A 14,119-nucleotide genomic window follows, 5' to 3' on the forward strand; every position below is an offset into this window, starting at 1 on the left:
GGAAGCCAGGCATTGCTATGTGATGTCATTACCCAGTACCCATACCCACCGTTTCTGGGCTGGGCTGTGGGCTGCATTTTGTGCCAGGGGGGTCTTGGCAGCATTGGCTGCGATATGGTGGGGTGTCACTCTGGGGTGGTGGCAGGGCCTGTGTCCCACTTGGGGGAAGCCAAGTGATGGTTTGTCAGTGCCAGGTCCATGTACCATTTATTTTTAAATGGCCAGTAGGCATCATGGCAGCCCCTGTGTTGAGTGTCTGCCCCAGGGTGGTCAGTGGGCATCATAGCTACTGGTCAAACAGTCGGATACTTAGCAATAGATAGATAGACAGACAGACAGACAGACAGACAGACTTAAGAGAGAGAGATAGATAGATAGATAGATAGGTAGATAGATAGATAGACAGACAGACAGACTTCAGAGAGGAATGGAGAAGGAGGAAAAGAGAGACATCAATAATGAGAGAGAATCATTGATTGGCTGCCTCCTGCATGCTTCTGCTGGGGATCAAGCCTGGCAGCCCAGGTATATACCCTGACTGGGAATCAACCACTGAGCCATGCCAGCTGAGCAATAGGAAGACATCCTATCTAATAAAGAGGGAATATGCTAGTTGACCATCACACTCTCACAAAGGTGGTAGCCTCACAAAGATGACGACCCCACAGCCAATAAGGAGGGAATATGCTAATTGACCATCGTGCCCTCAAAGATGGCAGCACTCACAGCTACAAGATAGTGGCATCCAAGCCTCTCAGCCCCTCCGGGGTGGCAGGTGCACAGTATGGCCGGGCCGCCCCGCCCCAATCAGGTCCAGCCACTTCGTGTGTCTGCCTCCAGAGTCTCCTCAGCCCCCTGGCCGCCCAGGGCCACCTGAGGCTTGCACTGCGGGCAGTGGCAGCAGCAGAGGTGTGATGGGGGCATCGCCTGCACCTGATCACTGGGTCACCTCCCACCTCTGAGGGCTCCTGGTCTGTGTGAGAGGGGGCAGGCCAGGCTAAGGGACCCACCCCCCACCCCCATGCATGAATTTTCATGCAACATGCCTCTAATATTTAATGAAACAAGCATATCTTATTTTTAACTTGTGAAAGCACAGTAAAACCTTAATAAAACAGACTAATTGGGGCAAGGTGGTGTCTGTTAAAGCCAAAAATCTGTTATATAATAAAGTAGGTTTTCCAAAGGCATATGTTAAAAAATTGGCAAATAAGTTAGCTTACGTGTTTTTACTTATGTAAACACATTTGTGTAATTAAAATTAAGTATTATAAAAAGTTTAATTTTACAGAAGTTTTCTATGTGTATTACAGTAATTTGACATTTATACTGAATAGGCTCAGTAAACGGGTCCATTCACCAGTCCCCTGGAGTAGATGAGTTCACATGGCTGGGGTGTGGCCTAGTGCAAGTCAGACATTGGCCAGCAGGACTTAAAACTGCTGCAGAACACGGGAAGGTGTGGCTCAGCGATTAGAGCATCGTCCTGTGTTCCAAAGGGTCTCAGGTTCGATTCCTGGTCAAGAGCACATACCTGGGTTGCAGGCTCAATCCCAAGACCCAGTCAGGCTTCTTGTAGGAGGCAGTCAATTAATGAATTTCTTTCACATGGATATTTTTCTCTCCCTCCCTCCCTCCCTCCCACTCTCTCTGAAAATCAATGGGAAAAATATCCTCGGGCCCTGGCTGGTGTGTTCAGTGGTTAGAGCATCAACCTGTGCACCAAAGGGTCTAGGGTTTGATACCAGTCAATGGCGTGTACCTCAGTTGCAGGGTGCATGCAAGAGGCAGCCAATTGATGTAACCCTCTCATGTCAGTGTTTTATCTCTTTCCCCCTCCTCCCTCCCTTCCATCTCTCTCAATAAATGGAAAATATATCTTCAGGTGAGGATTAACAGCAATAACAAAAACTGCTACAGAAAGGCATGCCACATAACAGAACCAGTTACCTTGAGATGCAGTGTGATCAGTTCAGTTTGATTATGCGCTAATCATTCACCAAACACTGTTAATCAGCAGTGACTCTTGGATGTAGATATGTAGCAGACTATAGTTGTAGGTATATAATATTTTTTTAAATATATTTTATTGATTTTGTACAGAGAGGAAGGGAGAGAGAGAGAGAGTTAGAAACATCGATGAGAGAGAGCCATTGATCAGCTACCTCTTGCACACCCCCTACTGGGGATATGCCCGCAACCAAGGTACATGTCCTTGACCGGAATTGAACCCGGGACCCTTCAGTCCCCAAGCCGATGCTCTATCCACTGAGCCAAACCAGTTTCGGCATAGGTATATAATATTTATGTTGGCAAATTACTACAGTGTGGTGGTGGTGTTGTTTTCTAAATATGGCCTATTCGTTAAAATTTGTTAAAAATAATACGAAAAATAACCTGTCAATTTAATTATAAGCAAATCTTCGTTAAAAACATTTTAAAATTAACAGGATGTTAATTTTAACATTTGACATACGGACCAGAAATTCTGTCCATTAAATCCCAGTCTGTTAAATCGAGGTCTCCAAAATGGAGGGTTTGCTGTGTTTTGAAATGTATAAAAGGAAGCTGAAGTTGGGTGCGTGGTCAACAAATAGAAACATGGCCCATACAAATAGGAAATGTTACTAAAATCAGATTGGGTCCTGCTCCACAGTGCCAGGTCCACTGCTGGCCACAGCACCCCCAGGAGAGCGGGACCTGTGCTGCTCATTCTTGTCGGAGAGAACTGTTGGCCTGGTGTGTGAGTTTCTCTCCGGAGCCATCGGCAGATGCAGAGTAGTGGAAGTAGTTTCCAGTTATATCCATACTAGAGGCCGATGCACAAAATTCTGCAAAAGGAGGCCTTCCTTCCCCCGGCTGCTTGCTCTGACTTCCCCCTGGCACCGGGGAACCGGGCTTCCCTCACAGCCCCGGCTTCTTCCAGATGGACGTCCAGTTAATTAGCATATTACACTTTTATTGTTATAGAAGCCTGTTACACTTTTATTAGATTAGCTCTCTCCTAAAGAGCTGTTTGCTTTGATCTCTGAGATCACTGTTGTATTCATATCTTTGAACTAAAAATTGAGATGATTTAGTGGTTGGGTCGTGGTTTAATCTTTTCCCTCTGCACACATGTATATTCTAGAAAAGTAATATTGATTTAATTTCTGTTTTAAGTTGGCAAGCAGACAAAACACTTGCCAAAACCTCTCCCTTTATTGTTAGTGTGTGCTTGGCTGCCAGGCCCCTCACACTGCTCATGTGGGCATTTCAGAGCCTTTTAGCTTTCCATGGCTTTGTGTCTGGTAGGGGTGCAATATGCTTAAGTAAAGGAATTCAATTGGGGTTTAATTAAAAATAGACTCCTGGACAGCTGGGGTTGGGCTGAGAGGGAGACAGAGGTAGTGTGGTGTGGCCTGTCCGCAGAGTCTCTGTCTGGCAGGAGTCACACTGTGACAGGAATTTTCAAGGTACCATTGCACTATTAATACCCGAAAAGCCTTTCACCTGTGCTCCACCCCTGAGAATTGACCCTGATGAAGTCATCTCAACTATGGTGAATACGCCCAGTTGGCATGGGTCAGGGTTCAATTCTTGGTCAGGGCATATGCCCAGGTTTTGGGCTCGATCCCCAGTGTGGAGCATGCAGGGGGTGATTCTCATTATTGATGTTTCTATCTACCCTCCTCCCCCTTCCTCTCTGAAATAAAAAATATATTTAAAAAAATTAAAAATGGGGATTAAGTTTATGAGCCTTCATTTTAAAAAAAAATCTTTATTGTTGAGAGTATTACAGATGTCACCTTTTTTTCCTCCCATTGGCCCCTTCCACCCAGTCCCTGCCCTACACCAGGCCTTCACCACCCTATTATCTGTGCCCATAGGTAATGTAAATATGCTATAAGATCTTTGGTTAGCCTGGCCAGCGTGGCTCAGTGGTTGAGTGTCAACATATGAACCCGAGGTCACAGTTCGATTCCGTCAGGGCACATGCCTGTGTTACAGGCTCCATTTCCAGTAGGGGATGTACAGGAGGCAGCCAATCAGTGATTCTCTTTCATCACTGATGTTTCTGTCTGTCTCTCCCTCTCCCTTCCTCTCTGATATATATATATAAAGACCTTTTGGTTAATCTATTCACACACACACACCCTCACCCCTTCTTTCTGAGATTCATCAGTCTGTTCCATGTTTCCATGCCTGATTCTGTTTTATTCATCAGTTTATTTTGTTCATTACATTGCTTATTCATTTATTTGATTTTTAGGTTGAATTGTTGATATACTAGTGTGTGTGTGTGTGTGTGTTGCCATTTTATTGTTCATTTTTTATCTTTCTCTTCTTCTTCCTCCTCCCTTTTTCCTCTTCCCTTCTTTTCTCCTCCCTTTTTCCTCTTTCTTTCCTTTTTCCTTCCTTCATTCCTTCCTTCCTTCCTTCCTTCCTTCCTTCCTTCCTTCCTTCCTTCCTATTTTTATTCTTATTCTTATTCTTATTCTTATTCTTAATTCTTATTCTGTGAAACTCTTTATCTGACCTTCAATTCTATAATAAATGATAGCTTTGCTGGGTAGAATAATCTTGGTTGTAGGTTCTTGCTATTTATTACTTTGAATATTTCTTGCCACTCCCTTCTGGCCTGCAAAGTTTCTGTTGAGAAATCAGCTGACAGTCATATGGGCACTCCCTTGTAGGTTACTTTTTCTCTTGCTGCTTTTAATATTCTCTCTTTGTCTTTAACCCTTGGCATTTTATTTATTTTTAATATTTTTTAATTTTCATTTTTTTATTGCATTTTTCTTTTCTTTTTTTTAAATATATATATTTTTTATTTTTTACAGAGAGGAAGAGAGAGGGATAGACAGTTAGAAATATCGATGAGAGAGAATCATCGATTAGCTGCCTCTTGCACACCCCCCTACTGGGGATGTGCCCGCAACTAAGGTACATGCTCTTGACCAGAATCGAACCTGGAACCTTTCAGTCCACAGACCAATCCTCTATCCACTGAGCCAAACTGGTTCGGCAACCCTTGACATTTTAATTATGATGTGTCTTGGTGTGGTCCTCTTTGGATTCCTCTTGTATGGGGTTCTGTGTACTTCCTGTACTTGTAAGTCTATTTCTTTCACCAGGTAGGGAAAGTTTTCTGTCATTATTTCTTCAAATAGGTTTTCAATTTCTTGGTCTCACTCCCATAGTTCGAATGTTGGTACCCTTAAAGTTATCCCAGAGGCTCCTTACACTATCTTCTTATTTTTGTATTCTTTTTTCTTTTTACTCTTCTGATTGGGTCTTTTTTGCCTCCTCATATTCCAAATCATTGATTTGATTCTTTGAATCCTCTACTGTTGAATCCCTGTAAATTATTCTTTATTTCAGTTAGTGTGTGCTTAATTTCTGACTGTTCCTTTTTCATGTCTTTGACATTCTCACTAAGATCCTTAAAAGTCTCCATAAGTCCCTTGGCACTTTTATTAATTCCTTTACAGCTCTCATTAAGATCCTTGAAAAACTTTATAAGCGTTGTTTTGTACTCTGTATCCAGTAGTTTGCTTGCTTCCATTTCTTTCAGTTGTGACATATTTCTTTGTCTCTGCATTTTGGCTGCCTCCCTGTGTTTGTTCCTATATATTAGGTAGAACTGTTATGTCTCCTGGAATGGTGTCTTGTAGGGCCACTGACCCTGCCTCACTAGTCACCTGAGCTGGGCATTCTATGTGTGCCCCTGTGTGAGCTGTGTGCACAATCTTATTGTAGTTGAGCCTTGATTGCTGTTGGCTTCACTGGGAGGAATCTACCTCCAAGCCAGTTAGCTGTGAGGACCAGCTGTGACTACATTGGAAGAGCTGCTGTGCAGGAGAAACCCCTGTGGAGTAAGAATTGCTTCAGGGGGGCTTTGGTGCTCACTGAGTCTGCCCCTTGAGTGTGTCACTTGTGGATGTGTAGAGTGGTAATCTGGAATGGTCTGAAGTTGTTCACTGGGTGCACTGGCTCTGGGGCCTCAGAGGTACAGACTCAACTACTGCCTGGAGCCACCTGGCAAGAGCTACAGATGATGCAGATGGCTGCTACTTATATTGGGCTAGGAAGCAGCAGGAGAGGCCCAGATGTGAAGCAAGGCATGCTGGTGCTAGAGCCAGGTCTCAGGCCTTTTATTGATAGTTTTGACACCACCTGCTGCTTGTTTGAAATATTTTAGCAAAGTCTGAAGCTTGAGCCAGGACAAGCCATTGATATGGTAAAGCAGCTGCATACAGTTTTGGTGGGGCTGCAAATTGGATGGGACGGGGTCTCAAGGATTCACCAGGGCTGAGTGAATAGTGTGGGCCAAGCTGATAGAAACTCAGATATGTCTGCCAGTCAGCTCTGTTGTGGGGGGAGGTCCCAGCACAAAAACAATGACCCCTGCAAGTACCCCTATCTGAGAGAAAGTCACCCCCAAGTTCCTGCCCCAATGCCAGATAGTCCAGTTCCTCCTGGATGTCCCTGGATTCCCCAAAAGTAGCCACCTGGCACTGGAGCTCAGAGGAAGTGGGATGGTGTACTAGTAAGTACTACGGCCCTTTAAGGGGAACCCCTGGGACTCCAGCACTTTACATATCACTCAGCCACAATCCCCACTGGTTTTTACAGTCCAAAGTTACGGGGACTTCTCTTCTCAGCTCTGGGACCCTGGGCTAGGGTTCTGGTGTGGGGCTGGGACCCCTTGCTTCCCATGGGAGGCCTTGAAGATATCCCTTCAGATTAATAAAATGCCACACATGGGTGCTGGACCAGTCTGTTTCATACCTCCATCCCTCCTGCCAGTTTCAATGTGCTTTCTTTTTTTACTTTTTAAAAAATATATTTTAATTGGTTTTAGAGAGGAAGGAAGAGAGAGAGAGAGAGAGAGAGAGAAACATCAATGATGAGAGGGAATCATTGATCAGCTGCCTCCTGCACAGCCCCTACTGGGGGTCAAGCCAGAAACTCAGGCATGTGCCCTTGGCCAGAATCGAACCTGGGATCCTTCATTCCGCAGGCTGACACTCTATCCACTGATCCAAACCAGCTAGGGCATGTGCTTTCTTCTTTACTTCTCTTCGGACTTCGATTCAGCCAGATTTCAGGTGGTTCTGAATAGTGATTGTTCTGTATTTCAGTTGTAATTTTTCTGTGGTTGTGGGAGGCAGCAAGTATAGGCCACTATCTTAGTTCCTAACCCAAGATCTTATATCTATGAGCCTTCCTGCAGATGAGCCTTTTTCAGATGAAAAATTGGTCCTACCTGTACAACTCAGTGAATGAGAAATGGTGTAAGATACATTCATCTGAAGGAATGTTAGATGTTAAACACATACTTAAAAGAACTATTACTATAGCAGAGTGCTTAAAAATAGTGCTGGTGAATGCAAAAAGCAGGGTATAGAATTATATATTACACTAGTTAGAGCTACACTGAAATAGTAACTTGAAATGAAAACTAAACGAGATACTGGTTTTCACCAAAAGAATTGGCAGTGACAAGCAAAAGGAAACAGTGCTGGCTGGGTATGTGAGACCAGTACACCACACATAGCAGGATTGGGGGCTGCGGGAGCCATCTTGGCAAGCATTTTGGCACTATCTATCATGAGCCCTTTAGAGCGAAATGTTTTTGTTTTTTTTAATATATATAAATATATATATATATATATATATATATATATATATATATATATATATATATATATATATATTAGAGAGGGAGAGAGAGTTAGAAACATCGATGAGAGAGAAACATTGATCAGCTGTCTCCTGTACACCCTCCACTGGGGATGTGCCCACAACCAAGGTACATGCTCTTGACCGGAATCAAACCTGGGACCCTTCAGTCTGCAAGCCGACCCTCTGTCCACTAAGCCAAACCAGTTAGGGCATGTTTTATTCTTATAATCTCAATTTTAAGGATCTCCTGAGAAGTTAAAAAGAGAAAAACAGATAAAAGACTTTTTTCTAATTATAGTATTATTTAAAATCACAGTATATTGATGTTCAGTGATAGGGAAATGGTTATAATAAACTGCCATTAAAAGTGTTTTTTAAATTTATTTTTTGGTGTTAATCTTCAGCTGAGGACATTTTTTCCATTGATTTTTAGAGAAAATGGAAAGGAGGGAGGGATAAGAGAGAGAATTCGATGTCAGAGAGACATATTGATTGGTTGCCTCCAGCATTCACCCAACCTAGGGCCAGACATTAAACCTGGAACCCAGACAGGTCTCCTTGACGTGTAATTGACTCCGTGACTGGTGTTTGGTCCAATGCTCTAACCACTGAACACACCAGCCAGAGCAAATGCTTTTTTGTTTTTTGTTTTATTTTATAATGTGGAAGAATGCTCAAGAGGCAGTATAAAGTAAAAAAACAAAACGACAAAAACACTATAACAATGATAGTAATAATGAAAGGGAACTCTTAATAGCATGTATTATGTGCCAGGTATTATTCAATTACTTTACTTTTTTAAAAATATATATATATTTTATTGATTTTTAACAGAGAGAAAGGGAGAGAGATAGTTAGAAATGTCGATGAGAGAGAAACATCGACCAGCTGCCTCTTGCACACCCCCTACCAGGGATATGCCCGCAACCAAGGTACATGCCCCTGACCAGAATCGAACCTGGGACCTTTCAGTCCACAGACCGACGCTCTATCCACTGAGCCAAACCGGTTTCGGCCAATTACTTTACATTTTAATCCTCACAACAGACTGTGAGATAGGTACTCTCTATTATCTCTCCATTGTAGATGAGGAAAACGGGGCACAGGAATGTTCAGTAGCATGCCCAAAGCCTCACAGCTCATTAGAGGGCGGTGATGTGATTGGAGTCCAGCGTATTAGCGGCAGCACCCGTGTTCCCAACCCCAACTTTGACTCTGAGAGCCTCTCAAGATTTGGAGCACCTTAAAGCACGATCCAGTTAGTCGTTCATATACAGTATCTTTTTCAAATAGGAGGAAAGGAAGAGCAAATGCATTAAGGCACATGTGTCAAACACAAGGCCCGCGGGCCAAATCCGTCCCGCCAGGCCTTGCAATGTGGCCCGCACCGCGCTGTCATCACTGCACTCCGCTGCGTTTCCATCACAATGACAGTTTATGACTGTTCAGTAAACCATTCGGCCCGCGATTTAGGCTGGATTTTAGATTTTGGCCCCTTCTCTGATTGAGTTCGACACCCCTACATTAAGGTATTGAGAAGGGTAATTTTTGGTTTAGAAGATCATGGGAAATTACATTATACTTTTCTCCATTTTCCCAATGTTAAGCAATGATCTTTTAATGTAAGAGAGAAAAAAAATAAAGGATTTTAAAACGTGTCAAAAGGACAAATAGGAGATGGATTGACTCCATGAAAGAAGCCATAGGCCTGAGTGTGCCTGGACCGGACAGTATGGATAGACAGAGCCAAGTCAGTGGTATGTAATGCATATTTTAAAAGAGAAAATAGTCCTGGTCAGTGTGCTTAGTGGTTAGAGCATCGGTGTAACCAGTCAACGTTTCTCACATTGATGTCTCTCTCTTTTCCCCCTTCCTCCCTCCCTCCTCCTCTCTCTCTAAAAAGAAATCAATGGAAAAAATTTTCTCCAGAGAGGATTAATAAAAGAATAATTTTTAAAAATAGACTGAAAAGTTGATAGTGATTGTGATAAATTTTTCTTTTTCTAAAAGTGGTATTTTCTGTTATATAGATATTAGAGGCCTGGTGCACGAATTTAATCATGGTGGGATTTCTCGGCCTGGCTGGTGATCGGGGCTGATCGGGGCTGGCCGGCAGGGGGAGGGGCTGCGGGAAGTTGGCCAGCCCTGGGAGGTTGGCTGTGGGAGCACACTGACCACCAGGAGGCAGCTCCTGCATTGAGCATCTCTCCCTGGTGGTCGGTGCGTGTCATAGCAACCAGTCAACCGGTTGTTCGGTCGCTTAGGCTTTTATATGTATAGATGTTACCCATATAAAATTTAAAAAATAAATACCTGATTACAAGCCAACCATCCTGGTGATTCTGCAAGTTTAACGCTCAGGCTGATTTTTGCAGGAGAGGAGGCTGCTGGCTGGGCTTCAGGCTCTTACCGGCAAGCTGAGGAGGCCCATGGGAACAGGAGGAAACGCTGGCCTTGATTCTCTGGTGGGCGGTGCCATGTGGTTACTGTTAGCTCTTCAGTTTTCAGATTTCTTACCTATTTTCTGCATGAGCATTTGTACAGTATTTTCTTTTTGTTGTTGTTAATCCTCACCTGAGGATATTTTTCCATTGACTTTTAGAGTGGAAGGGAGAGACAGAGACAGAGAGAGAGAGAGAGACATACCTGTGAGAAAGACACATTGATTGGTTGCCTCCCGCATGTGCCCCGACCAGGGCCAGGATCTAGCCTGCATCGAGGTATGTGCCCAAGGCTGGGATCGAGCCGGGAACCCGAGTCCGTGGGCTGATGCTCTGCACTGAGCCAGACCGGCCATGGCTGTACAGGGTTTAAGCATATGAAGTGTGCTCGCATCGCTCTATAAGAAAGTGTGTTTATAAAACATGTTTTAAAATGTCGACAAACATTGCTCTTATTTCCTTCTGCATTTTCTCAGAAGTTGGAAGGTTAGAGAGCTTTCGTGCTTCCCGGGGTCCTGATGGCTTCTGTTGCCTCCGCAGGAAGGAAGCGGGCGTGGTTTAAGGTGGAAGAGGCCGTCCAGGTGCTGCAGCACCACAAGCCTGTGCAGGCCTCGTACTTTGAGACGTTGCGGCAAGGCTACTCCGCCAACAACGGCACCCCGGTCATGGCCACCACGTACGCCGTGTCTTCTCCGCAGAACTTCACGGGCATCAGATGACTGAAGACCTGGAAGGGGGTGGAAATTGGAAACCAGACTGAAGTGCAGACCTTCCCTGTCCCCTTGCTCTCCTCCCCCTCCTCACAGCCTCCTCTCGGGCATGGCAGCAGAGAAAGGGCTGGTGATAACGTTGCTGTTTGGTGTTCCGTGATGGGGCTTTTCTTAGTTGGGTGGGGTAATTGTAAGCCCTTTTGTGCATGATCTGCCCTCCCTGTTCACATCCTACATTCTCAGAGGCACAGCCATCCTCTGCCTCGACTCTATAGGGTTCCATCTGCCACATCTTGGCCCTGGCCGGCTCTCTTATTCGATTTTTAATTTTTTTATTTTATTAAAAGATACCAATACGAGATGAAATCTTTCAAGAATGTGCTCTGTAATGTGCTCTTCTGCCCAGTGGTCGGTCCCTTTCACTGCAGGTGCATTTACCTACACATTACATCCTGGGCACGTAATCTGTAAATAAGTGACTTAGAAGAGGAATTTAACTCTTTAAAATTTTCAAGGTTTTGTTTTGTTTCATTTTGGGCGTTCTGACACAGAGCCTCACAGTTTGTTTTCTTTTGATGTTAGTGACTAGACCAGCTCCCTGCCTGCCTCCTCCAGTCAGGACTGCGGTTAGCGGCCGGGCACAGCCAGTGCCTGGCCTTTCTCCTCCAGCTGTGCCCGGCCCAGGGAGAACCGGGAAGAAGCCTGTTCCTTGTCAGAACCAAGCCAGGAGCGATAGGAGTGATAGAGATGGAATTCCTCCCTGCGGGCTGACAGTAGGGATTTGAACTGGGTTCCTGGAATTACTTTCTAAAAGCGGGCGTGGCGCACTGCTCCTGTCCTGCTGGAGTTTTTCCGTGATGCGGCTTCTCACCACAGCAGCCTCTCCTGTGCGTCCGCCGGCCAGCCCTCAGCCGTGCAGCCCTTCCCCGCCCAGGTGACCGTGCTGCGTCCGGAAACGCGCAGGAGGGCGGTCCGGGCGTCCGCCTGTCTGAGGGTCCAGCACTGGCCAGTGACCATGCTCATCTCAGAAGTACTGACGTGTCCCGGGAGGAAAAGCCGTGTGTGGCAGAGTGTGTAACACTGGCTCCCTGCACGCTGTCCGGTCAGGTTCTGACAGGTCTGCTGGCTGCACTTGTGTTGTCTCGTTGAGAAGTCAGGGTCTTAAAATCCAGTCGGGGCGGGAGGGGGAGGGGGAGGGGCACTGATCAGCCCTGGCTTGGGGAAGGAGCTAGTTGCTATACCCTCAGTGGCATCTCCTTTGTCAGAACATAGCCAAGATGTGAAATTAGAATCGTAGTTCTCTTTATTTAAGAATTCTAATAAATACTCAAACTTTGCAAAGCTTTTGCTCTTCCCTCCCATTAGAAGAATCTAATGTATCTGTTTGGCCTGTGTCATATAGTTTTCAGCATTGGGGGTGTCAGCTGGTGAATTTAAATTTTGCTATACCTCGGTTTGCATCTTTTCTCTGAGTCCATATATATATATAATTTTTTTTTTTTTTTTTTACAGAGAGGAAGGGAGAGGGAGAGAGAGTTAGAAACAGCAATGAGCGAGAAACATCGATCAGGTGCCTCTTGCACACCCCCTACTGGAGATGTGCCCACAACCAAGGTACATGCCCTTGACCTGAATTGAACCTGGGACCCCTGGGTCCGCAGGCTGACTATCCACTGAGCCAAACCGGTCAGGGCTTCTCTCCGAGTCTTAAACACAGACCCGTCAGCAGTGCCGGCAGGTTCCTTCGTATCATCCCCTCTCGGAAAGGAATTCTATCCCCAAGGGAAGGTCCCAGCGGATAGCAGCATGGAATGCGTCTAACGCCACTCACTGGTCTCCACCTACCTGAAGACGGACACACTGTGCCTGACGGCGCTGAAGGCCCCGGAGACGCCTGCAGGGACAGGAAATGAGCTCAGCTAAGCGCTCCGTGGAACCCAGACGCACCTCTACCCATGCTTCCCTCGGGGCGGTGGACTGCAGGTGCTTTTGCAGAACAGCCGGGACCTGGGGAGGGAACCGCACGTACAGGAATGTGGGTCCGTGGTCCGAGGAGCCTCTGGGCGGAGACCAGCACTGCACTGCGAAGGCAGCGGATGGTTGGTGGTGTCTTTGGGGCAGAAAGCGGCCTGGGCCAAGGACTACTGTTCAGCGACGTGAGCGGGTGGTGCTGTGGGGCGGGCGGCGAGTAGGCCTGACTCCCGGCCTCTGCGGAGGGGTCACTCAGAGTGTGCAGCAGTCTGTAAACGTGCTCCTACACAGGCCAGTTCCTTCTGCCGTGCTGTTAGGGCAGCCATGGGAGCGCGCTCAGACCTGCTCAGAAGAAAAAGTGCCAGGAAGGACCTTCCTCCTCGCTCTCCTCCCGGACGGTGGTCATGGCCGCCCCTGCCCTGGGGCGTGCGGTGCAGGCGCCGGGCCTGCCTCTCCGGTGCCCATTGTGCTGAGCGCCAGCACTGCGTCCGCCTCCGCCTGATCCCGTTTTAAGCAGCTTAGCCTGAGCCACGGGTTTTTAGTTTACAGAAAGGATTTCATAACAATGTGATTTTTGCCACAACTGTAATTTTAATATTCTGAAGTCTCTGTGAGCCTGTTGTAGTTGAGAGCGGGTTTAGGATTAGAAGAAATACCTTCACAGCCGGGTGCAGTTCTCTTTAAGAGAAGTAAGGGTAGCTGTCATTGATGAGACAGCCTCATCCTGGTCCGTCTGCATTTCAGAGAATAATCCATTTTCCAGAAACGGTGGAGACGGCAGTTCCGGAGCGAGGACACGGCTTAATAGTGGTGAGCAGTGTGAACACTCTTGGCGTTCTCCCTCTTGAAGATGAGGAGGTGGGAACTGAGGTGTGAGTTCACACTGCCTGGTCCGGTCACGTCCGTGGGCCCTCTGGGTGGCACCTCTCCCTGCTGCAGAGGCTCCGGGCTATGCCGCTCCGTGTTGGCGGCGGAGCCTGCTGCACCGGCACCGCCCCGCTCGGAGCGGAGGGCGCGGCAGCCCAGAGCGCTGAGCTCCGTGGCGCCCGAGATGCCGCTGAAACGGGCAGGGAGGCCGTGGGGGGATGGTAAGGGAAGCACTGACTGCAGCCTGCGGAGGAGGCCGCTAATCTACAGTAACAATCTGTCCTCGGAGCCCTTAAACATTAATGAAGAAGGGAAACCCCCCGGGCTGGTGCGGACCGGCTCCCGCGCGGAGGGAGGCCCGGTGTGGCGCCCGCAGCGGGAAGTTCGTTCTCTGAGTGAAAGGCTGCCGCTCCGCGCCTCCCAGCGTTCCGTGGCCATCAGCCAGCTGAGCTTGTCTCC

General features: G+C 46.7%; 1 protein-coding gene and 1 long non-coding RNA gene across 3 annotated transcripts in view; both read left to right on the forward strand.

Moving 5' to 3' along the window:
- NUDT3 (nudix hydrolase 3) overlaps nt 1-12,159 on the forward strand; it is a 74,274-nt gene extending 62,115 nt beyond the window's left edge. The window contains exons 5-6 of one of the 2 annotated variants that reach the window (XM_036415335.2): nt 10,653-10,782; nt 10,822-12,159. In XM_036415335.2, coding sequence (XP_036271228.1) covers nt 10,653-10,782; nt 10,822-10,831 — 140 coding nt within the window. In that variant the 3' untranslated portion in view covers nt 10,832-12,159. Of the gene's footprint in view, nt 1-10,652 lie in introns of both variants that reach the window. The other variant, XM_036415334.2, reaches the window with a different exon arrangement.
- On the forward strand, nt 1,708-2,611 carry LOC123651380. The gene is made up of 2 exons (XR_006740052.1): nt 1,708-2,060; nt 2,294-2,611. It is a non-coding gene; the product is annotated as an uncharacterized LOC123651380 (long non-coding RNA).
- Nucleotides 12,160-14,119: the final 1,960 nt, after the last annotated feature.

The sequence above is a fragment of the Pipistrellus kuhlii genome, unplaced genomic scaffold (assembly GCF_014108245.1).
Source record: "Pipistrellus kuhlii isolate mPipKuh1 unplaced genomic scaffold, mPipKuh1.p scaffold_m20_p_5, whole genome shotgun sequence".
In the NCBI taxonomy this organism is placed as follows: Eukaryota; Metazoa; Chordata; class Mammalia; order Chiroptera; family Vespertilionidae; genus Pipistrellus; species Pipistrellus kuhlii.